We start from the raw sequence: 24,296 nt of genomic DNA on the forward strand, positions 1-24,296 counted from the left end.
TAGAAATGTGTCCTGCTCTAAAATCAAAATGGTAAGGAATTTGGAGAAGTTACACACATTGCAGGATTCTGGCTGGCTAGAGCAGGAATGGTTATTTTGTATAAGAAGAGCTGTCTCTGGTCTTGTCCAATAGCAGAATGCAGCTGGTACACTGGCTGTCCCCAGTTATTTTTCTGACAAATCTCTTCTAATATCTATAAGAATAAAAAAAAATGTTATTTCCCCCTTAAATGACATATTCACATTATTTCCCAAGTTTTCAGGTTTTTAAACACTAATCTTCAGAGTTCAAGCTAATATCAGAAGATATAAAATGCCACATAGTTTAATGACTCATAAAATTTAAGATGAACTCAATTTGAACTCCGTTAAAAATGTTAGGTCTATCAGTTCATAAAAATCACTTTCACACCATTTACTGTAATATGTTTTTAGTTTAGTCCTTCAGCTGTAACTTTTTACCAAAAGCTTACTTTTATGATTTGTTTGATATATTTGTTTTTCTAAAAAAATTGTTGCTCCAATACTGTGTGTATAGATTTACTCATTGTTACCCTCAATCTCTGGGTTTATAATGATTTAGAGATGATAACCTAAGAATATATTTTTCTTTCATGTCATTTGTCACAAGGTTTTAATCTCACAATTTTATAAAAGTAGAATTGAAAAGTTTAATGGATTGGAATTTATTGAGCATTCCTAGATGGGAGTTGACAATTGCGATGTTTTTATTTGCTTGGTAAGACACTACTTCTGGCTTTTTTATCTTCTTAATGACAATATGCTTTTTAGCATACTCCTGTATGTTTTTCTCTTCTGTAATTACTCCAAACTGAATATTTTCTAAAGATTCATAGTTTCTTTATTCTGAAGCCATTTTTGGTTGTCCAGAGGTCTTGATGCTCTCTTTAGTCAGCAGATTTAGTAGACTGTGCAAAACAGGGCATCAGGCTGAGAAAATAACTATAAGACAGAACAATGCCCCAGGATGGGTCTCTGGGGTTTCTTAATTTGTGCTAATGAACCCAGCTGCAATAGCATGACATTTTCCAGTTTATTAATTTGTAGATTGTTCCTATTTTCCCTATTGACATTTTCTTTTTAATACTCTTGTTGCGTAGTATCTCTTGTCATCCTCAGAGCATTCTCTACAGTTCTTGGGCAATAATAAAGGAGCTTTTTCTGGTAGATATTATGCCTGCCTGTTCATGCCAGGTGAGCAAACCCTGGTGGAAGGAGCGCCAGCTCTCACTGCTGACTTTGTAGGGCAGTGCTTGTCTTTCTGTTTCTGGCTGGAAGTTTGTAACTCTACTTTGGGGTTGTTTAGACCCCATCTATATTGGTGGTGGCATGGTCTTCATTTCTAAACTCTAGTTGTAGAATTTCAGAGGCAAATTAAAGAACTTTTATTAATTGATAGAGATTATTACCCACATATTAATATAAGACATGATGAATTTCTAGCTTGAGTTTAATGTAAAACAAAGAGATCTCTTTTTATATTATAGCAGCACTCAGAATTACTGTTATACAGAATTTGTGACTATTTTTTTTATTTTCTGAAAAGATTTATAAGTATTTCAGTACTTGAATCAGGTTCTTTGTTTTGGGTTTTAACCCAAGAGCAAGTGGATGACTAGCTTTTGTATTTTCTGAACAAACTTCATCATATCACTTACCAGATTTCATTATATGTTTACATGTCAGTTTTTTTCCCACTGAATTGCCACCTAATTTTTGATAAGAGGGATTTTGTTATATTCACTTCTACGTCTCCAGCACCTAGTGCACTACAGGGTGCATAAGAGAAGCTTACTAAATCTTTTGTGAACAAACAAATGATTGCTGTTTAGCACTCTGATAGGCATTCTTTTTGTTTTTTAATTGCCTGGGTAGGGTTAGCAGAATCCTTAGATAAACTAATTTGTAGATAAAAGACAGCCAGAAATCCCATAATACAATTACCCAAGATGAGCTTTTAGAAAATCACATTTTATTCTTGATGAAACTTATAAGGGCTCCTACCGTACATGTGGGGCTTATACCTTTGGCATGGGAGTAGGGAAGTTTCCTTGAAGATACACAAACTGTAACTCTGGTTATTCAGCCAAAATGTATTTCAGAGAGATCAGCACCTGTAACACTCCCACAGGGAACAGTCTCAGGGTTGGCATAGACCCTGATTTGTTTTATTTTTAACCCTGGGAGTCAGTTTCCATATTGAAACTTTTATAAATTTTAATTTTCCAATAATAAAAACCACAGGCTAATTCTGAAGTATGGAAACTTAGAACTGTTAAATAAACACAATAAAAATTCGCTGTAATGGCACTGCCCAAATATAACTATTGAGGAAGAGTTAATTTGGTATGACTGATGACATCTCGTAGTTAACCTAGATATTCACCTAGATATCATGGTGGAGTTTTCCGTTAGATACACTATTTCCAAGAAAAGATGTCCTAAATGGTCTATTCAGGGCCCTGCCATAATACTCTTCATTTGACAAACAACCTGGCTCACACACAATAGGCATTTATTCTGACATGGGGTCTTTGCCTCATTTTATTTTCATATAGGTTATTGGCTGATAATTCTTTTTTTTTTTGAGACGGAGTTTCGCTCTTGTTACCCAGGCTGGAGTGCAATGGCGTGATCTCGGCTCACCGCAACCTCCGCCTCCTGGGTTCAGGCAATTCTCCTGCCTCAGCCTCCTGAGTAGCTGGGATTACAGGCACGCACCACCATGCCCAGCTAATTTTTTGTATTTTTAGTAGAGATGGGGTTTCACCTTGTTGACCAGGATGGTCTCGATCTCTTGACCTCGTGATCCACCCGCCTCGGCCTCCCACAGTGCTGGGATTACAGGCTTGAGCCACCGCACCCGGTGGCTGATAATTCTTAATAGCTCTAAGGTTCTTTGCATTTCAGTGGAATATTGTTCAAAGTGTTAAACTTAATGGTTTTAAAAAAAGAGTAAGGGCCTATAATCGAATGATGGCATCCAATGTTCAGCATTCGTTCAAAGTGTGTCACGTTAATTGGATGTTTTATACATTAAAAGAAAAAAAAACCCATAGCTTGGGTAGGGATCAAGTCAAATAATTTGATAAAAGTGAATAATGCTTATTGGCACAACTAAAAGAAACTATTTCTGGAATAACATTACCTACCTGGGGAGCGAGTTTAATTCCTTGGGGTTTTAACGCGACAGGATTCATTGGGGTGAGCTCCATCCCAGGTAAAATGTCATAGAGTTTGTCTTCTCTCTTGTCTCCTTTGACCTGGTATCCTCGACCCAGGCCTGTGTATGCCAAATAGCCGCGGCCGCCCAGTCCTCTCACTCCCGCAGCCCCTACAGGTACATTCATGTAAATTTCTAGGAATGTAAGAAGGCATTAAACTGAATCAAACCACCAGAAAATCACCCTGAATCTTACTGTAATGGAAAAGTTAGCCCAATTCATGGTGATTATTGCCCTGAAGATGGGTGGGAAACTCTAGGATTCTAATGTAATGAAACTCAACATAAGGTAAGGTTTAACATAGATGTCTCCCTCTTTTTTAAAAAAACCTTCAGAAGAAAGCAATACCATTGATAAGTACAATACTACTGATAAGTACACAAGCAACTTAAAAGTTTTGGTAGAGAAATTTTACAATTTTTGTCTTTAGGTAAACTTTTCTTGACATTTTCTATAGACTAATAAAGACTGGAAATGTATTTATTACAACATTCCAATATAATTCAACCACTTGTTTTAAAATCAGTCTTGCTTCGAGACTGTCAGTGATCAGTATATCAGAAATAAATTCCGGTTTCCCTAATTATCCCACCTCCAATGACTTATTGGAAAATAAACATTTAAAAGCATGCTTTTAAGTTCATCATCCTCTCTTATGTTCCGTCAATGTGATGCTTAAATTTCCATTGAGTTTCATGCATAGATTCCTTTTGATTTTTGTTTTGCCATGTTGATACTTTGATTATCTATTGGTGGCATAGAGATAAAAATTAAATTGATTTCCCTTCATCCATGAATATTATTCATTGATTCTTGTTATAAGATAGACATTTTTTCCCTTTTACTGGAGTTTGTTTTTTTCTACATCATAACTGGTTGACAATTTGCATTCAATGTATGGATTGGTTAATGATGTGATTTTACAGTATAAATGCATAATATTTCAATGATATAATTTATCATCACATAAACAAGTTATCCTAAAGGAAATCCTGATTATTTCATTTGCATTACAATTTTGGGCAAAATAATTATGAGTATGAAACTTTTAAGGCTGTTGAAGACTAGAGCTCCTAGGATGATCAATTCAGTTCCTCTGAAAAATAGTAAAACGTAGTAAGATAAGTGTTTCCACAGTAATCTAGATGTGCCTCTTTGCTTCTAAGTCAAACCCCAAAATAGACCTAAATACACAGTTTGTTTATTGAATTGCCCAGATTCATGTCATATTTGGAAGATAGAACTGGGATTCAGCTGGCATTAGCCACATCCTAGAAAAACTAATCTGAAGGAACCCAAAACACAGGGATAAGCTAGTTTCTTGGAAATAAAATAAAGGCTTTCTTTATCTTCTAGCTTCCTTGAAGAAATGAAGCTTGAAAAACTGCTCAAACATTTAGAATTCTTACAGGATTCAAATGTGAAATATTTATTGTTTTATTAGCAGTCCAATTGAGGGTTCTTTTTTCTATTCAGCGTTTATTTAGTTCTCCATGTACTAAAGAAATATAGTGATTTCTTTAATAGTTTGGCTTTTAAGAAAGTATAACACATATTTCTTGGAGGAGGTCAGATGAGAACATCTCATATGTCTGTTATATCTGTTATTATTTGTGATTTATATGTTAAGATGATGTCACTGAGTCACCATAAAATACACACATGCCTTGAAAGATTTTTGCTTTGAGGAAGTTGGTTTCCACTGGACTACACTTGTCTATCCCAGAAGTGTTGTAATGAGCCACAGATGACTGCACAATAGTGGACAAGTGATACAGAGGAAGCTAACAATTATGGAACTAGGTTTTAGTTTGTGCAAATTTTGTGAGTACATGCAAAGTTTGAATTTGTGCACTAGGCTCATTTGCACAATGTTCTGACCACATTTTTTCAATAACCAGTTGTAATGTAAAAAAGACTCCTATTAAAGGGAAACTATTGATATAATACTTGATTTTTAATAAACAATTTTTCAGTGCTTTTCACCCAGTGGACCCATCAAATGTATCTAAGGCTACTGCAGTACGAATCATTTGAAATCTTGGGATTACTCTAAAGCAAGATCCAACTGGTGTTACCTCTAACAGAAGGTGCTCGGATAATGGCTCTGTTGCTGAGGTGTCCTTTGGTGGCTGGGAAATGAAGACTGGGAATTGCTGCATAGGCCTGGGGGGCATAGAAGACAGGAGCTCCAAGGTAGGTTGTGGTGGGATCATAAACTTGGCCCAAAGAGTAGGTATACTCTCCTTGAAGCATGGTACCCCTTCCACCTGTGCCTCGGGTGTACCTAACATAACTGTCCTTGTCCACTGGTTTTGCCAGGGTCACTTCAATGGGGGAACCATCCAGCACCTGTTGTAGGTAACAAAGAAAAATCAACATGAGATGATATGAAGACAACCAGGTGTAGCTGAGCCCTAATAACGTGACTACTTTCAAGTGTTAGACTATTTGCCGTAGGCTTACTGATTGTATCTTGTCACGTTATAGGTTTGTGTTTGTACACCTGTTGAATTTTCACTGAGCAATTTGTTGGTAAGTTGCATAAAATGCCAACAGGTTTGACAGTAACACTGGCCAGCATCTATTGACATATTCATTATAAAGTTACAATCTGGTTACAGACAGTGAGACAGAAAGTTATGTAATATTTCTATTATGTCATATATGTTTTAAATTACATGTTTATATAATTATACAACTACAAGAAAATTGAGGTTTGTTATGGATGGTATAAAATCTCCATTACCTAGTACAAGAAAATGAAAGGAAACCAATAATGAGATCTTATCAATTATTAGCATTTAGCATTGGCAGCCAAGTCAGGCCCTTCCAGCTGATAGCCAGCTAAATGTCATGCTCCTTAAAGCAGCCACACAAGTTTTCACTGGGGAAGAAGAGAGGCATAGTGTGGCCCTACCACAGGAAGAGGAATCTGGGAGGCTGTTGCATTGCCTGCCACAAGTTCTTTCTCGTGAAGCCACCTTTGGATCTGCTGAACAGTTGGGAGCTAATAAACAGGGATGACGGGGTCAGGGGTAATTGGGAGTGAGAGTAATATTGAGGTTCTCAGATCATGCACCCCTTAATACTTGTCCTCAAGAATTATTGACACAAGTTTTGAAATTGCACACAGCTGCAGATGTCGAGGATAATGGATGTATGCAGATCTACAAGTGCAAATATCTTTTATGTACTGCTTGCCTACACAAGAAACAAGTGGCTCTCAACAAAAGTAGCCTAGCTACTTCTTGCAAAGAGATCTGCTCTACACAATTCTCTCCACTTTCAGGATTCCTGTTAATTCTCCAGCCCTGTACCTTTGCCTCCAGAATGCTGTGAACCCCAGATTCTGGTATTCTCTTTTGATTTCTGTAGTCCCCACACACACTTTTGTAATTAATTCCTTTGCTGTTTGTTTTCTTTTGGGACCCTGACTGATACCAGACCCCATGGGTAAAACAGTCCTACATATATTATGTTCCAACTAAGTTACTCTATATTTTTCTGTTCTGCAATTTTTTCTTGCTCTTCTCAAATGCTGTGCCTCTGTCTAAGACTGTTAGTCTTTCCATATTTTGATGTTTGAAGTTCTACCCAATTTTCATGTCTTCTCTTAAGTATTTTCATTTCATATTCATGAAGATGTTTTATTCTTTATGGCCCACTTCTTCCTTTGAACTTTCTCACCATGTTTATCTCTTTTTATGATATTTACTTGCCTGTACTTTGCATGTGTTTGTGTAGTTGTCTTATTCTTCCAACAGACTTTTAACTCTTTGCCAAACATCTATGATTCTTTTTGTATCCTAGCATGATAAGCGATCTACAGAAGGTTTTAAATGTTTATTGGCTTGATATATAAATATATTGGTTTCTATATACAACTCAGTAGCGAGGATAGAGAAGCTTCCCCAGCCCTTACTCTTGGCAAGGTGAGAGATTCTAAGCTTTCTAAGTTGGAAGATCAAACTATGAAGGCAGAATAACAGCTATCTTGACATCTTTTTAAATCATCAGCTTCTAAAATACTGCACTAAAATGATGATAATCTTTTTGAAATAACGAGAGGAAATTGGAATTACGAAAGACACCTTGAAATAATCTACCTCAATTTCCTCTTTCCATACAAATTGAGGGCCAGTGACTTGTCTAAATTAGAAAAAAAAAATAAAAGTAAAGTTGGATATATTAGGTACATCTCCATTTTCCGTTTCTCTTTAGTACATTCTCTTTAGTACATCTTAAACAGACTAAGGCAGCCATGTCAGAGAAAGCTGGAGTGAAACAGACTTGCAGGACTGCACTTTTCAATGTAATATCCACACCAAACTTGGATGGAATCTACATATTTTTTCTTTGTTCTACCTTACCTTCCCATTTAAAGCTTTCATAGCCTCAACTGCATCTTCTCGGTTACTGAAGTGCACAAAAGCATAGTCTCGAATTTTCTTCACCCTTTCCACAGCACCTGTAAAATAGAGTGAAGGTTGCCCCATTAACAAACTTAAGACAGCCCTGAAAATGATATATTTTAGCACCTAGCTTCCAAGAGAATTTGATTTCTTTTTAATGGAGACCTTATATTTAAGTAAGGATCTCATCAAGAACATTCAACAGAAGGTTTTGTTTGCAATCTTTAAAATAAAATGTATATTCTGACTTAACATAATTTATTATGGATTTATGTTTTCTACTTCCTAGTTTATTAGATCTCTAAGGGTGGGAATTGCATCTTCCTTTGCATCTTATGTAATGTAAAAGATAGTACCTTATGCATGGTAAAATATTTGTTGAATTGAGTTGAATTCAATTATTGGTCATTTTACAAACATATATTTAGGTGATTACCTTTTAAAATTTTCTGTTTTTCACCCCAGCAAAATGTCTTTATCTCTTTTATAATTAACTTATGTAATTAACTTTAATTTAAAACTTAAATGTTAGGTAACTACAGTTCTGACAAGGCAACTGAAATTTATGAGTTCACACAGAGAGGAGCTACAACCAGATTTCCTATACCCTTATCCAATACTCTTTAAATTAAAAAGCAAAAAAAGAAAAAGAAAGTTGTTTGTGAAAGAACATCAGGAAACCAAGATAAGTTGCCTGCCTTGCTGTCATGATAGGTAAAGACTAGAAACAATGCAGTTATCTACTATTCTGCTTTCAGGAATGTCCCATACAGCAACACTCACACACATCTAAAAGGATCACGCACAAGAATATCAATTACACTATTGTTGAAAGAGCAAAAATAAAACAATTTAATGTCTATTTTCACAAGTGATTAAATCTGCTACATTTATACCAACACCAAGGAGTATCTGTAAAGAAAACAAAACTAGACCTGTATGTGATCACATGGAAAGTTTAAAGACCTATTGTTAAATTTTAAAAAGTTGTAAAAGAATAAGTACAATATTATAGCATTTGTATTTTTAGTAATCCAAAACCATATATATGTGCACACAAATATAAATACACTCACACAGAAAGCAAACTGAAAAGATAGAGACCAAACTCTTAGCAGGGGTTACTTCAGGAATGGGGAGAAAAGTTGGGGAGAATGACAGGCATTTTCATATTTTAATGATATATTTGGTATTTTACAAATATTTGCAAAGTTTATTTAAATTATTTGTATAGAAAACCCAAACAAAACAACAATCTATTTTTATATAAAGGAACTGCCGAACATGATGGCAACATATAAAAATGAAAAAGGTAGTTGTACCAAGATAGTTGGATGTTATATTTTTAAAATGTGGTTGCTTATTCCATTTTAAAAGTAGATGTTTTGCTTAGAGTGAAGGTAAGGTGGAAAATTGTTTAACCATATTAGTTTAGCATGCCAATTGTCTTCTTTTAGCCTACACTCACTTGGGTGTACCTTGAGTGTCCAGGGAGACAACACAGGATGAGGCATTACGCCAGGGAAAAGAAGAGGAAGAAGTCCTCTCCTTTCTGTCTCTATCAAAGTTTCATTATCCTCTTAGATTCAAGATAACAAAGGTAATTAGAGTATTTACTCTCCCATATGGTTCAATGACTAAGAATTACCTTCCTTTGGAATAATAGTTGGCCTGTAACATAAAGACATTGTGATACTTCTCTTTTCACTCCCTTCAACATTCGACCCTTGGTTTCTCATGGCAATGGTTATACAGAGCAAAATTGTCTGGCCAGGCTAAGGATAACAAAGCTCTCTGAGATCATGAAGCATGGGACATATAATTAATTGAATTTTCAATATAGTCTCTTTATTCCCTTCAGTGTCACGTGGGGTGATGATTGGGACTCAATCCCATGACTTGTTTTAGTAATTGAGAAGTAAGAGGTTGGCCAATGATGACCTTCATCTTTCCAGTATTTGCTCTGTTCATATTTCAATGTCATTCTCCACCTAGGCTCCCTGGCCTGTTATCTCCCTGAGAGCAGGACCTGTTTCAGAGACTTCTTAGTATCATCTTTACCCAGTTCCTGCTTACTGCCTTGGACACAGAAGCTACTCAATAAATACACATGGAATAAGGGAATGTTATCAGTCAATTCACACTGTAACTTCTGTCATCTACACCAGTTAGGTGGCATTTCAGATGATAATTAATTTAGGTTTTCTGAAATTCTGTTTGCAGATATTTAAAATTATCTTGCACTGTTGAATGATAATTTCCAGATGCATCTGGTTTTGGAAAATTTGATATTTAAAAATGTAGCCTCATAAAACAGACAAGTTAAAAAGTTAGAGTTTGTATCCTAAAAGCTGGTTTTCTCTACAACAGTATTCACCACATGGCTTATTTTAATATGTTTCTTCTTTAGTGCATAGAAGTTTGTTTAATGATTGATCCTCATTTGGCAGAGGGTGAGTCCATAGAATATGAATGATTATTACTACTAAATCATCCATTAGCAAAGAAAAAGATCCTCTGAAATCATGATGGAAGGAATTGGAAAATTATTGCTGTGTTTATTATTGACTTGTCAGCAACACATCAACGTGAGGAGAAACACACCTGCATGCCAAAGGGGAGGTTATCAGAGGGTCATGGTTACCCAAGTGTGGTCCCCTGACCAGCAGAGTCAGCTTGGTCTTGAAACTTAATAGAAATTCAAATGCTTGAACCCACCCCCTAGAGGGAAAGCAGTCAGTGATTTAACTTGACCTTCAGGTTATTCTAATACTGCGAAACTCTTGTAGGAAAATCAGATCTTGTGGAATGACTATAACTGGAAATCCAGCCAATACCCTTCAGCTACAGTGGGGAAGAACAAACCATCTTCAGGTACCAATTTTTGTTCTAATTATCATTTGCATCTCTGAGTGGCAAGATAGTATTATTCAAGTTATAAATGGTTAAAATGATACATGGTCACATATTTTGAGGGAATATGCAGGTTCCTCTGAGGAACCTAAACTTTAAACGGAATTTTTAAAGAGCAATTTTCCTGTTTCTTTCCACAATTTTTTCTAGATGAGTATAGCCTTGGCACAATACATACTTTCCAAGATAAAATGAACTAGTTAGCTCTGAGTTTTCCCTCTCAAGGCAGCAGATGTCTGCTAGGTGTTCAGCTCCTGCAATTCATATTTATTTTTGCAGAGGGCCAGGAAGAACAAGCCACACATCACTACATAGCCCTGAGAGTTGTGCCACCAGCTGCAGACTGTGCCCTGAACTTGCTGGACACATTTTAGTCCCAAGAGGAAAGAGAGAGTGAGAGAAAGACTGAGAGAGCAAGAGGCTGTGTGTGTGTATGTGTGTGTGTGTGTGTGTGTGTGAGACAGAGAGAGAGAGAGAGAGAGAGAGAGAGAGAGAGAAAGGATGTTATTTTCGATAATTAGTAGGATCTAAGCACACATGTCTCTTCAATATATCCCAATACGCAGACTGGGAAAGCTGAAGCTGATAACCAGGTACTAGGAAAGGAAGCAGCCTTTTAGTAGTTTCTCATTCTAGCCCTTTGCAAAAAAAGGTGCTGTTTTAATTAGATAAAAATAAGAAGTATTATTCACTCTGGGAAGGTAGAAAGTCAACATGGAATGAGGGAGGATAGTGAGTAATATTTATACACACACATATTGGTTCCTATGCCTACAACTACATCAACATTCAGACCTCAGCTTAGATGTCACTTCCAAACACAAGTCTTCTCTGCACTCCAGTAGTAGCCTGTCTAAGCTGTGATTTTTCTGGATTTCTTAAACTTTTTCCATGCATATATCATAGCTGTTGGTTCCTTCCACAGTGCCTCACACATAGGAGCTGCTGAAGGAAAGACAGTTGAATGAATGAGTGAGTGAATGGAATAAGGTTGGGCATGAGAGTATTAAAGTTGTTAAGTACATGCCCTTTACCAGACCTGGGTTCAAATTCAGGATCTGCCACCTGCTAGCTGTGTGACCCTGGGCAAACTACTTAACTGCTCTGGGTTCTGGTTTTCTTATCTAGAAAGTAAAGGAACAAATACAGCAACCTGCATTATAGAGTTGTGATGAATAAATGACAAATGCTGTGAAAGTGCCCACTACAATGCTTGCCACACAGTGAGGTGGTCCATCATTAGCAGTTTCTAGCTTAGTCATGGATTCACAGCTGTTGGTGTGGAGTCACACTATCACACTAATATTTCAGGGAAGGCAGAGTTCCTGAGGCTGGAGAAAGATCTTTGGAGAATCTTTCAAAATGGAGCAGTCACATCCTTACTGAATACCTTTAGAGCAAATCATCAGCTGATCATTCTGTTATATTTGAGATAGCATCCAGAGTTGGAAACAGACAATGCTAGTATGTGCAAGTAAATATTCTCAGGCAGTTTTAACATGCAGCACCATGACCCATGCTTATTAACAACCTAGGGAATTTGCCAGGAGACTGGGAAATACTTAGTTATAAAAGGATATTACTACTATGATAACCCTAAGCCACTACATCCCAGAGTGTGTTTAAAGACACAGTAATCCCACAAGATGATCTGCCAATAAAGAACATCCATGTTTCAGAAATTTGAAAAATGAAGCTTTCTGTATCTCTTCTTGGAGAATTTCAAAGGATGTTAGAAGGCTAAAGACTTTAATAAGTTCCATAATGAAGAAATTAATTTAATTTTGCAGAATATGTTGTTGACAAGCTGATTTGACCATGGAGCCCTTTTATCAGTAACATCTACTAAAAGACTGTAGAATTAATGTTCTGAACTGGGTTTGGGAAATGGTAATTTGGACATTGTTCTTGAAATGTTCTACCTCCCTCAGCATTGTAGCTCCTATATGGAGAAGAAAGAGACAGGGAGTCAATCTGATGGCTTAGAATTGATACTGAAAAATATTGACAAGATGAGTATCAACTAATAATCCCCTTCCACCTTCCCTCTATTCCTTTCCCTTCTTCTTCACTCAAATCAGTTTCCTAGGATTGCCACCTTTTTTCTTATGTCACAAGCATATCCCATTAGGCCAGTGGTTCTAAACTGGGGGCAGTTTTGCCCACCCATGGGGTATACTTTTCAAAGTCTGAAGCTATTTTTGGTTGTTGCATCTTGGAGGTTTCTACTCGTATCTAACAGGGATGGCCTTGAGATGCTGCTAAACATCCTACAATCCACTGGACAGACCCTCACAACCAAGAATGATCTGTTCCAAAATATTAATAGTTAAGGTTGAGAAACCCTGTATCAGACCTACAGTTATGTCACTCATTAATTATTATGGTAAATACTTATTGGGCAATTATTGTACCCTAGGCCCAGAAACTAAATGTCTGAGGACAGAGGAAAGGCTAAGAGGCAGGAAAAATTCATGAAATTTATAGTTTAGTGAAGAAAATATGTATTCATTAAATAATCACACAGATAACTATATAATTATTATATTGATAAATATTATGGGATCATATGGTTGATTTTTTAATCCAAAGTTAGGAATCTAGTATGAAAGGTGTGCATGCAATTATGAGATGAGCTAAATAAAAGCATTCTATTTGAAGTTATGGGATGTCGTCTCAAGCATAGGTGCTTTTAAAAAATGTTTTGAAAAGATAATCTTATATATATGTCCTACCTGGTTTGATATTGTTGAATTCCTTTTCAATCATCTCCTCAGAGGTAGACAGCATAAGATTTCTTACATATAGGATTTTCACTGAAGACATTGTATCTTCATCAACTTCTACTTCTGGTTCTGCCCAGTCTACTGCAATAGGATGTCCCCATAACTGAATTCTTCCTGTTGAAAATGATTACAATTATGATTAATTATGTAGAAATCAGGACAACATCATCTCAGTTTATACTGATGGTCTTTTAAATTGACCTGACACTTGAGGTCTTGAATGAGCAAGATGACCATTGAAATTGGTGAGTACTGATCTTAAGAGACATTCCAAATAAATATAGTAGCTGACTAGAAGGGAGTCCTGTGTGACCAGTGGCTTGTTAAACTTTATATTGATTATAAAGGAACCAGGATGTGGTTTGAGGTTGAAGAGAAATGAGGCAACGAAGAGCACATTTGACTCTGAGAACAGCACTCATTGGGTGGAGGTAGTCACTTAAGGTAAGATAGCAAAAGGGAGAAAGAAAAAGTATGAATTTAGGGCCTAGACATAGAGTCTGACTCCACAGAACATTAAAAAGGTTACCAGGAAGAGTGTTTACTGCTGTTGGAATCTGTGTTGTTAACTAGTCTGGGTACCACAATTGAGATGTTCAAAAAATGATGCTTGGGCAAAGGTGGGTGGGGCTCAGCCATCCTTAGTTTGTTCTCTGTCCCTTATACTTGGTCAAGGCTTAGAACAGCTGTGTTCCCTCTTAATCCTCTTTTACAACATCAATAAATCGGGAATCTGGAGACATTTTTTTAATCCTAATTAAGAAGACAGATGATGAACAATGAAGTGTCTATGATGAGAAATTTAACTCTTCTGAAAAGGGTAGTTGTTCTCCCTGGCTACATATATTTTTGTATTCCTATAAATACAATTTATTGAGTGTCTTGTACTATACCATGTGTTTCCAACTCATGTACAATCTCAATTCCTTCTCACAGTAACCCTGTGGGGAGGTGAATGGCTCCCAATTTTACAGAATGGGAAATGAGCTATAGAGAGGATAGCTTTCCCAGACCTGTTCTACTTAACCACCTCTCCCTTTTTTGTTTTTGTTTTTATTTTGTATTGTTTCTTGGTGACTCTGCTCCTGCACCCCAACACAGTGCAGATCCTGTCAAAGTGATGAGAGGAGGGTGAGAGTCAACCCAAGTTCTAAATTTGATAGGAAATCTAGTTTGTTTTTCATTCATTGTTTGGGAATAAACTTTATCCTGTAAGCAATACAAATCTTGAGAGAACAAAATCAGGAATTCTCAGTGTTGATAAGGGTTTCGTTGTTTAATTATTACTCATGGGAAGCAATTATTTTCAATCAGAATGCATCTTTATATTGCTTGAAAAGCAGTCAGTGAAAGCATCTGTGGTACTGGCATTCTAAAACCCAAATGAAGAATAGGCATGTCTTAAGAGATAACGGACCCTAGAGAAGCTGGCTCTTGTTACTCTAGCTGTGACTATCTTGTTCTGTATCGGATTCCAGGGGATAGTTTTCCTCATTACTCTCTTCCCTTCCCCTTCTAGGCTTTACATAGATTTTTCATTTGTATTATCCCAAGATCCCCAAGGCTCCTAGTTAACTCTGGTTTTTGTAGTTCAGTAGTTCTCAGCCTTGGCCCCATAATAGATAAAGTCTAAAAAATAATGAAACCTGGGTTCCACCCAATGCTGTACTGGAGCTGGTTCCTATCTACTTGCAAAAATAGATTATTAAGTTTTTGCATTTTTACTTACCAGCTTTATTAAGGTATAATTGATTAATCAAAATTGCCTCTATTTATGGTATACAACATGATGTTTTGATATATGTATACATTGTAAAAGGATTAAATGAAACTAATTAACATATCCATCATCTCACATACATTTTTTCAGTGGTGATAACATTTAAGATTTACTTTCTTAGCAATTTTCAAGTATACAAATATGTTAACTATAGTCATATTATACAATAGATTTCCAGAAATTATTCATTTTAATGGAAACTTTGTATCATTTGACCAATATCTTCCCCGTACCTCTGCCCTCAGCCCTGGTAAACACCATTCTGCACTTTGCTTATATGAATTCAACTTTTTAGATTCCACATATAAATGAGGTCATGCCATATTTGTCTTTCTGTGCCTGGCTTATTTCACTTAATATAATGTCCTCCAGGTTCATCCATGTTGTTGCAAATGATAGAATTTTCTTCTATATAAAGGCTGAATAGTATTTCATTGTAACTAATAAATGAGCTCAGTACAGCTGCAAAATACAAAACCAACATATATAAATAAGTAGCCTTTCTATATATTAATAACAAGAAATCAAGGAAACTGAAAAAAATCAAGAAAACAATCTCATTTATAATATCATCCCACAAGAAAATACTTAGAAATAAATTTAACCAAGAAGGTGAAAGATATGTATAATTAAAAACTATAAAATATTGATAAAAAATTAAAGAAACCAATAAATAGAAAAATGTCCTATGTTCATGGATTGGAGGCATTATTATTTTTAAGTTTCATGCTATCCAAAGCAATCTACAGATTCAATGAAATCTTTATTGAAATTCCAGTGATATTTTTCAGAGAAATATTTCAGAGAATATTAAGACAATCCTAAAATTTGTATGGGACCACAAAGGATCCTAGCCAAAGCAATCTGAACAAAAAGAACAAAGCTGGGATCATCACACTACTTGATTTCAAAATATACTACAAAGCAATAGTAATTGAAACACTATGATACCGGCATAAAAACAGATAAGACATTTATGCCGATGAGACAAAATAGAGTCCAGAAGTAAATCCACACATTTATGGTCAATTGTTCTTTGACAAAGGTGCCAAAAATACACAACTGGGAAGAAACAGCCTCTTTAACAAACTGGCATAAGGAAAACTGGATATCCATATGTAGAAGAATGAAGTGAGACCCTTATCTTACAACATACACAAAAGTGAAGTTAAAATGGAATAAAGACTTAAATGTAAGACCTGAAACTATAAAACTACTAGAAAAAAACATAAAGAAAAGTTTCTTGACATTGGTCTGGGCAATAATTTTTTGGCTATAACCCCCAAAGCACAGGCAACGAAAGCAAAAATAGATGAATGGGATTGCATCAAACTAAAGTTTCTTCACAGCAAAGGAAACAATCAATGAAGTGAATAGATAACCTAAGGAATGGGAGAAAATATTTACAAAGCATATATTCAGTAAGGAGTTAATATCCCAAATATATAAGGAACTCAATCAATAGTAGGAAAACAAATAACCCAATTAAAAATGCACAAAAGCCTGGGCACAGTGGCTCAAGCCTGTAATCCCAGCACTTTGGGAGGCTGAGATGGGCAGATCACCTGTCCGAGACCAGCCTGACTAACATGGAGAAACCCTGTCTCTACTAAAAATACAAAATTAGTTGGGCATGGTGGCGCATGCCTGTAATCCCAGCTACTCAGGAGGTTGAGGCAGGAGAATCACTTGAGCCCAGGAAGTGGAGGTTGCAGTGAGCTGAGATTATGCCACTGCACTCTAGCCTGAGCAACAAGAGCGAAATTTAATTTCAAATTACAAAAGAAATTGGCAAAGGATTTGAATAGACCTACCTCAAAAGAAGAAATATAAATGGCCAACAAGTATATGAAAAAATGCTCAACCCTAATCATCAGGGAAATATAAATCAAAAAGAAAATGAGTTATCACCTCAACCTGGTAGAATGGCCATTATCAAAAATATCAAAGATAACAATGTTGGCCAGGATTTGGAGAAACAGAAATACTTGCACACTGTTGGTAGTAGCATAAGTTGGTACAGCCATTATGAAAAATAATATGCAGATTCTCCCAAAAAGTAAAAATAGAGCTACCATATGATCCTCCAATTGCTGTACTGGGTTTATATTCCCCCCAAATGAAATCATTATGTTAAAGAGATATCTGTATACCCATGTTTATTGAAGCATTATTCACAAACATCACAATATGGAATCATCCTAAATGTTCATCAACAGATAAATGAATAAAAAAAGCATCAGAATTTTGTGAGCCAATTGAAGTCACATTGGTAGCTTGAAATCGGCGACAGTGGGAGTGTTAATACCATGGAAGTTGGCAAATACTACAAATCAGGGCTTTTGGTTTTTCCCCTGGGAGCTGGCTGTTAAAGATTTACCAGCTCATTACTGACCTCTGGACTGCCCCTCCCAATTCTGATATAAGTGGGCTGGATCTCGGGATTTTAAAAAGTAGCTCAGTTAATTTTAAAATGCAGCCACAGTTGAGTACTACTGCTCTAGCTTTATTCTTCTAAGCCTAGGACCATGAAGAGCTGCATATGGCTAAGGGAACAGAAATGAGAGGAAGTATAGGAAGCAGTGATTTCCACTAACATCCTTGTGAAGGCCCTTGGTAGAAATAAGTGTTACAGAATGATATGAGAACAGGAGCTTGAAGTAAGGCAAGTTCAAATGTCAGAACAATGATCCTGGCTAGAAAACATATCCTTTCTATCATCAGTTTCCTTATCTATGGCCTACTATTGTTGTGAAGTAAAGAAAAGATGATGCAGATAAAAGACTTTTACATGATTCAAAAATACGCTCTCCTTTTGATATTTTTTTGCCTGTTTTTATATATGTATAGTTTTCTCAGAATATGCACTCTTTGAGTGCAATGATTAGGTACTATTTTTTTTGTTTTATTTTAGAATCTCTCACGTCACTCAGAAGGGAGCAATATGTGTTCTAAATGCTTAATAAATATTTAATGACTGAGCAGTTCCCAGGAATTCCTATTTACATGCCATGAAGATAAATACCCAATATCATTAGCTGATAGATTTAGCAGTGAATCACAAAATTTGACTGAAGAATAGAATCATCTGGAAAACTTAAAACACCAGTACCCCAACCTTGTACCCCAGTGAAGCAGATTCAATTGATTAGAAGCTGATATGGGTACTGATATTGTTTGAAAACATCAGGTAATTCCAACGTGCAGCCCAGGATGGAAAATCATTTAGTCAAATCATGGGTTTTCAAATGTGCCTGGGAGCTTGTTGTAAATGCAAATTACCTGACCCCACACCAGACCTATTGAATCAAGAACTCTCGTGGTGGGATCTAGCCTTAACTAGATTGTTGTAAATGCAAATCACCTTGCCCCACGCCAGACCTACTGAATCAAGAACTCTCGTGGTGGGATCTAATTGTGCCTTAACAAGTTCCCCAGGCAATGCTGATGCAGCCTGAAGTTGAGAATCACTACCAGAACTTTCTTCAGCGCATTCTCAGAATGTCTTTCTAATCTCCGAGTGGGACGCAGCAACTTTGCCCTGTAAAGAGCTCAATAAAGATGAGATTTGTCGAGGGAGAACTGACACTGTTAAGAGGAGGTAAGTGGCTGAGGAGCAGTTACATCTCTTTAGACAACCATTGCCTCTCTGTCTCCAAGTCTGGGTCAATTAAGAAAGAAAAGTTTCTTGTGGTCCTCACTTGTCATTTTTCTTAACCGTCTCCTTGTTCTTTAAAACTGGGTTCTTCAGATGGTTGACAATTACAGAATTCCTTTGTTGTGTGCGAATCTGCAGTGTGTTAACAGGTAGAGTGATCCAAACGGGTGCTAGGTTTTGTTCTGAGATCTCATTAGAGGTGAAGGAGTTTGCTCTGGCTGGCTTACTCACCAGTGTGCTTCATCTTGTTAGTTTGCGGATGAGTTAGTTGCTGACTAAAATCCAGCTGAGTGAAATCCACCTGAGACTGGCTCAAACGGCCACAGGTAACGGGGTTTGCCTTGGATCATGGTGAATATGGGTAGTGGATGCAGAGGGGTGATAGCCTCCCTATGGTGTATCCTGGACAGAGAATCCACAAAGAAAAGTCAGGACTGTGGGTGGAAGCTTAATAAAGTGCTCGAGAATTTCTGAAGCTTATCTGATAGGCCCTGGCCAGCCTAGTCAGCTTGACTTGCATGAAGGAGTTCCTTTGGTGGGCCAATGTGCCACTTTCTTTGGAGAGATAGGGAAGCCTTCAGGAGGTTGACCTTCTCCAGGAGTACTGGATTGTCTTGACCCTGGAAACTGTCTTTCACTTGATTTGGACCCTCTTTCACTGTCCTACTCCCCCACACCCAAAATGATTTCACATATCTGTTTTTAAAGATAATAAATGCTTCCTGCATTGAGGGAGAAAAGTGATTAATTCGGGCTGGAATACCGGAGGCAGTTTCTCCAGAAGGTGCTGGCTGAGCTGGGGTGAATGTCACAAGTGAAGGAGGGACAAGTATTCCTAGTAGAAGATACAGCATTAGGAATAAAGGAGACAGATATAAGCATGGCAGTGTCTAGGTCATTGGGGTGTCTGTCTTGATAGAAGAAAGGGTTTTTATTGGGAAATAGAAGGTAGCAAATATGATCATAAAAGAACAGGGAATGAATAAAAGGTCTTGAATAATGAAATCACATATTTAGTTCTTATCTCATATGCAGCAAGGAGTTATGAATATTTTTGAACTGGCCAGTGAGTGACACTGTTCATCCTGTAGGGAAAGATTGAATTCCTACTATTTTGGAAACATTAATCTGGTGGTAATGTTCAGGATGGAGTAGGCAGAGGGTGGGGCGCATGGAAAAGAAGGCAGAGCTGGGAGAATAATTAGATTTTGAAAAAACTATGTAAGGCTTAGAACATGTGTGTTTAGACTTCAATGGTGGCCTGATAGCAGGATGGATACAAAAGACTTTTCAGTGGTAGAGTTGTTGACGTTGAAGAAGAAGAGTTAAAGCAGATTGCAAAATATTATGTCCAGGTCACCAGGAAGTATGCCCCCCTGAGGAGTTTTAGTGAGTTTGTCTATGGGCCTGTGACTTAGATGACTTGACTACTGGTCAGTGAAGAAGGACGAAGTTGTGAATGAAAGGTCAACATTAAAAATATCTACCTCTTTAAAAGATTCAGCAATCTTTAAGAACTGTCTCCTTTTGTTTTCACTTTAAGCTGCCTTCCTGAAGATATTATTGAAAAATCTTCCCTAAGCTAGATGCTGTTGCCCAATTTTGAACATTTCTAGGAGGCTGATTTACTATTGGTTTATTTTGAAGAGTATGTACAAAGGCAAAATAAATATGGATGTCTTTGTTGTGGTTGTTTTGCTTGGAATTCTGCTGGTTCTCCCATAATTTTCATGAGAAAAGTTCATTCCAATGTGTTCAGTCTGTCATTCTTGAAATCTTCTTATTTTAATATTCATTTTAAAACTTGTGTAAGTTGTAGTTAATGTTTTAGAACAAGCCAAGAACTGTAAAAAATTGTCCTAAGTTGATCTGATCAAGGCAGTGTTGTGGTGGATGGAGTCTTTTAAACTTAGAATTTGATAATTATTGACCAAATGGGATCTATCCTGTGGCTGTAGTAACTAACAAATAAAGGTGCCTTTCTAAGGAGAGATTTTCTCTCAAATTAGACAGAAATTATTAGACAACGGGGAGTCATGATGAAAGTATGTCACCTAGTTGTCATTGGGATAATGTATCACTTGAGGTGTATTATTTCTACATTCTAATGGATAATAGACCCTACTTCTAATAAGCCTGATAACAAAATCTATACACAAAAGTAACTGTGATTGATATATTTCATTTTAAGAAGACTCTTTATTCATTATAGCATTGCTGTCATTTAAAGTTCTGGGTTTCTTCAGTGCATGTAAATTAGCCTCAATACACAGAATGAATATTTTTCAAAACCAAGTCTTTGAAAACTTCAGGGAATGGAATCAACTGTGAGATAGTGAAGAAGGTTAAAAAGTTTAAAATATAACATAATGAAAGTTAGAGAGCCAAAAAAAAAAAATTAAAAATGCTGATTTTCTTTGCGGAGGCAGGCAGGATAGAGTGGAGAAGTCCCGCCTTTGAGGAGGGGATTGCTAACCTGGTAACAGTTTCCTCCTGGCCATGGCAGCCGCTCGATGACTCTCATACTCCACAAAGGCAAAGCCCCGGTTTTTGGTTTTATCTGCAGCGCTTGGGTAGACGATGACATCGACAACACCTTCAGTAACCTTTTTCATCTCTGATAAGATTTCTTCTCTCTTTTTGGTTTTTGGGATGCCCCCAACAAATAATCGGCAGTTGTCCACACTGGCACAAACCCCTAAGAGACGCCCATTTCTGCAAAAAGAGCAGGAAGTTTTGGTTGATGAGAATCCTTGTAGGATTCACGTTGAAAACGGATGGCCCTACACCAGATATGGCCTGCAGGTGTGGGATGTTTGGTATTCATAGTGTTGAAACCATTTTTGGAGAGTTGTGGCTTGTTTTGCAAGCTTATTACATGTGTCAATATGTGCTGTACATCATTTGAAGCTGAGTAGCATCTACTTTCTTTAGGCTAGATGTAGATTCAAGAGTTGTCAGTCCTCACCACTCCCTAAAGCATCCCCAGCACTGAGACCCCTACACCTAACCTAACTACACCTAACCTAACCTACACCTAACTCAAGCCACCTGCCTGGCCCTGCAGTCACTTGAGTTTGCAACACCCAACATTCCCTTTCTTCTGCAGCCAAAGAGAAAAGCTATCCTGATGTGATCTCTGTTAAAAACAGTCTCTTATACTTGATCACATTTTTACATATTATCTTATCTGGCTCACACAAAGAGACTGTGAGATGGGCAGAGTAGATGTTATTTCCACTGACAGATAAACTTGAGACTCCAAGAAATTAGAAGACTTACTTAAAATGTTATAGATTTTAAGGCATGAAACCTAGTTCTGGGATCTCAGTCCGTTTCTTCCACTGTACAGAGTTGCTTCTTAGCAAGTTCAGGTATATACACCTTCACTGGCAGAGTATACATTAATTAAACTATTCTGGAGAACATTTGGCAAAATGTACCAAGAGTCTTAAATGTGCATAACCTTTGACCAAATAAAGTATCTTCTAGGAATACATCCCTGGAAAATAAAAATGAGCATGAGAATTTATGTTTGAGGATATTTATTACTGCTCTTTAAAATCGCCCCCAAATTAGAAATGAGCAAAATACTTCACAGTAAAGAGCTGGTTTAATGCATCTCAACTGAGATGTTATTGGCTTTGGGATTAGACATTTTTTCATTGTATACCATAGTATGTTTATAATCTCTAGTTCTTGCTCACTACATGTCAATAGTGACCAATTGGATCATTCAAAAATGTCTCCCCACCTTGCTAAATATCCCCTTGGGTGGACGGTACTGCTCCTGGCTGAGAATCACTGGTAAACAAAAGATAGGCATTCATACCATCGCATGCTCTGCAGCCATTAAAAAGAGTAATGTAGAAGAATATTTATTGGTTTTAAAAAACAGTTCACACTATGCTGCTAGGTTTTAAAAAGCTATAAAATAAGTATATGAGAAGGCCATTTTGATTAAAAATGTATGGAAAAATCTGGAAAGACAATAAAATATCAACATAGTGGTTATTTTGGCAATGGGGTTACAGAGAAATGGTTTTAACTTTTATTACTTCATGCTTTTTGATGTTTTCCATGTGTTACATATTCAGCTATATGACTTTTGTAATAACACTAAGTTATTAAAAATGGGTAAAGTATGCGTAGCAGAAACAATTCATTTGCCATGAATAAAAACTCTTGGCCAGGCGAGTGGATGATTGGTCTGATTTCCATGGAGCGAGTGGCTCTAGGTTGTGTGGCAGGTTTTCTGACCAGGGTTAGGCCACTGTCCTAACTGTTTCATATGCTTTGCTGAGGAATCAAGGACCATGTGTCAGATCTAGGACAGGCCCATCTCAGTCTAGTAAGAATTGTGCCAGGAGTGTGGTTCTCGTGGGGAGGGAAGTGTTAATAAAATAATCTTCCAAGTTTTTTTTTTTTTTAACTTTACTTAGAAAACACCAAAACCTTATTTTCCACAGTATTAATGTATTTAGAAATTATATTATTTTTGATAGTTAGGGGGCTGTTCATACATCAGTTACCAGCAGGGGGAACCTAAAATTCCATATTTTATTTTTAAAGGGTTGTGGTTTGTCAGGCACATTTCCCGGAACTATTTAGAGGCAAAGAGCCATCTCCTCTCAAAAGCTGAGGGCACAACTTTAATGTCTCTAGAAGCCAGACATTTAGATGATGATCAGTGAATATTTGATGAAGTAGAAACTGATATGATGATATGTGGGAGATAAATGATGGATAAAAGCAAATTGAAGGTCTCTTCTCTGCAAAAAAAGTTCTCTCTCTGGCCAGACAGACCCAAGGCAGTGGAATTAGGTGAGGCTGTCTAGGGGTGTTTATTCTGGCATGTCATATTCCGTTTATCCTACCCACTAATTTTTAAGGCAACACTCTGCCTTTACCTTGCTTCTGGCATCCAACCTGTGCTTTGACTGGAATCCTGGCCAGTAACTTTCTCTTCCTAATTTCTTTGTCATACTTTTCCTTTTCTTTTCCCTTCTCCTCCTCCAATATCACCATCATAGTCTTCTGCAAACATTCACAGGGCACCTAGTATGTGTCAGCACTGAAATTTATGTACATCATCTCATTTCTTTTTCTTTTTTTTTTTTTTTTGAGACGGAGTTTCGCTCTTGTTACCCAGGCTGGAGTGCAATGGCGCGATCTCGGCTCACCGCAACCTCCGTCTCCTGGGTTCAGGCAATTCTCCTGCCTCAGCCTCCTGAGTAGCTGGGATTACAGGCATGCGCCACCATGCCCAGCTAATTTTTGTATTTTTAGTAGAGACGGGGTTTCACCATGTTGACCAGGATGGTCTCGATCTCTTGACCTCGTGATCCACCCGCCTCGGCCTCCCACAGTGCTGGGATTACAGGCTTGAGCCACCGCGCCCGGCCCATCTCATTTATTTTTCAAAACACTGTATATTTTTATCTTTATTTTATAGACAAAGATGTTAAAGTTCACAGAGGATACTGTTAATTATCAGTG

At 37.1% G+C, this 24,296-nt stretch overlaps 1 protein-coding gene across 7 annotated transcripts in view; it reads right to left on the reverse strand.

Annotated features, from left to right (window-relative positions):
- A1CF (APOBEC1 complementation factor) overlaps nucleotides 1–24,296 on the reverse strand; it is a 76,974-nt gene that overhangs the window by 6,914 nt on the left and 45,764 nt on the right. For 5 of the 7 annotated variants that reach the window (XM_032245622.1, XM_032245624.1, XM_032245625.1 and 2 more), the window contains 6 exons: nucleotides 21,274–21,512; nucleotides 13,309–13,473; nucleotides 7,619–7,716; nucleotides 5,324–5,597; nucleotides 3,174–3,379; nucleotides 58–194 (listed from right to left, as the gene is read on the reverse strand). In XM_032245622.1, the coding sequence (XP_032101513.1) occupies nucleotides 58–194; nucleotides 3,174–3,379; nucleotides 5,324–5,597; nucleotides 7,619–7,716; nucleotides 13,309–13,473; nucleotides 21,274–21,512 (1,119 nt within the window). The remainder of the gene's footprint in view (nucleotides 1–57; nucleotides 195–3,173; nucleotides 3,380–5,323; nucleotides 5,598–7,618; nucleotides 7,717–13,308; nucleotides 13,474–21,273; nucleotides 21,513–24,296) is intronic. The other 2 variants (XM_032245623.1, XM_032245626.1) reach the window with 1 other exon arrangement.

The sequence above is a fragment of the Sapajus apella genome, unplaced genomic scaffold, assembly GCF_009761245.1.
Source record: "Sapajus apella isolate SASKATOON/1434 unplaced genomic scaffold, GSC_monkey_1.0 scaffold58, whole genome shotgun sequence".
In the NCBI taxonomy this organism is placed as follows: Eukaryota; Metazoa; Chordata; class Mammalia; order Primates; family Cebidae; genus Sapajus; species Sapajus apella.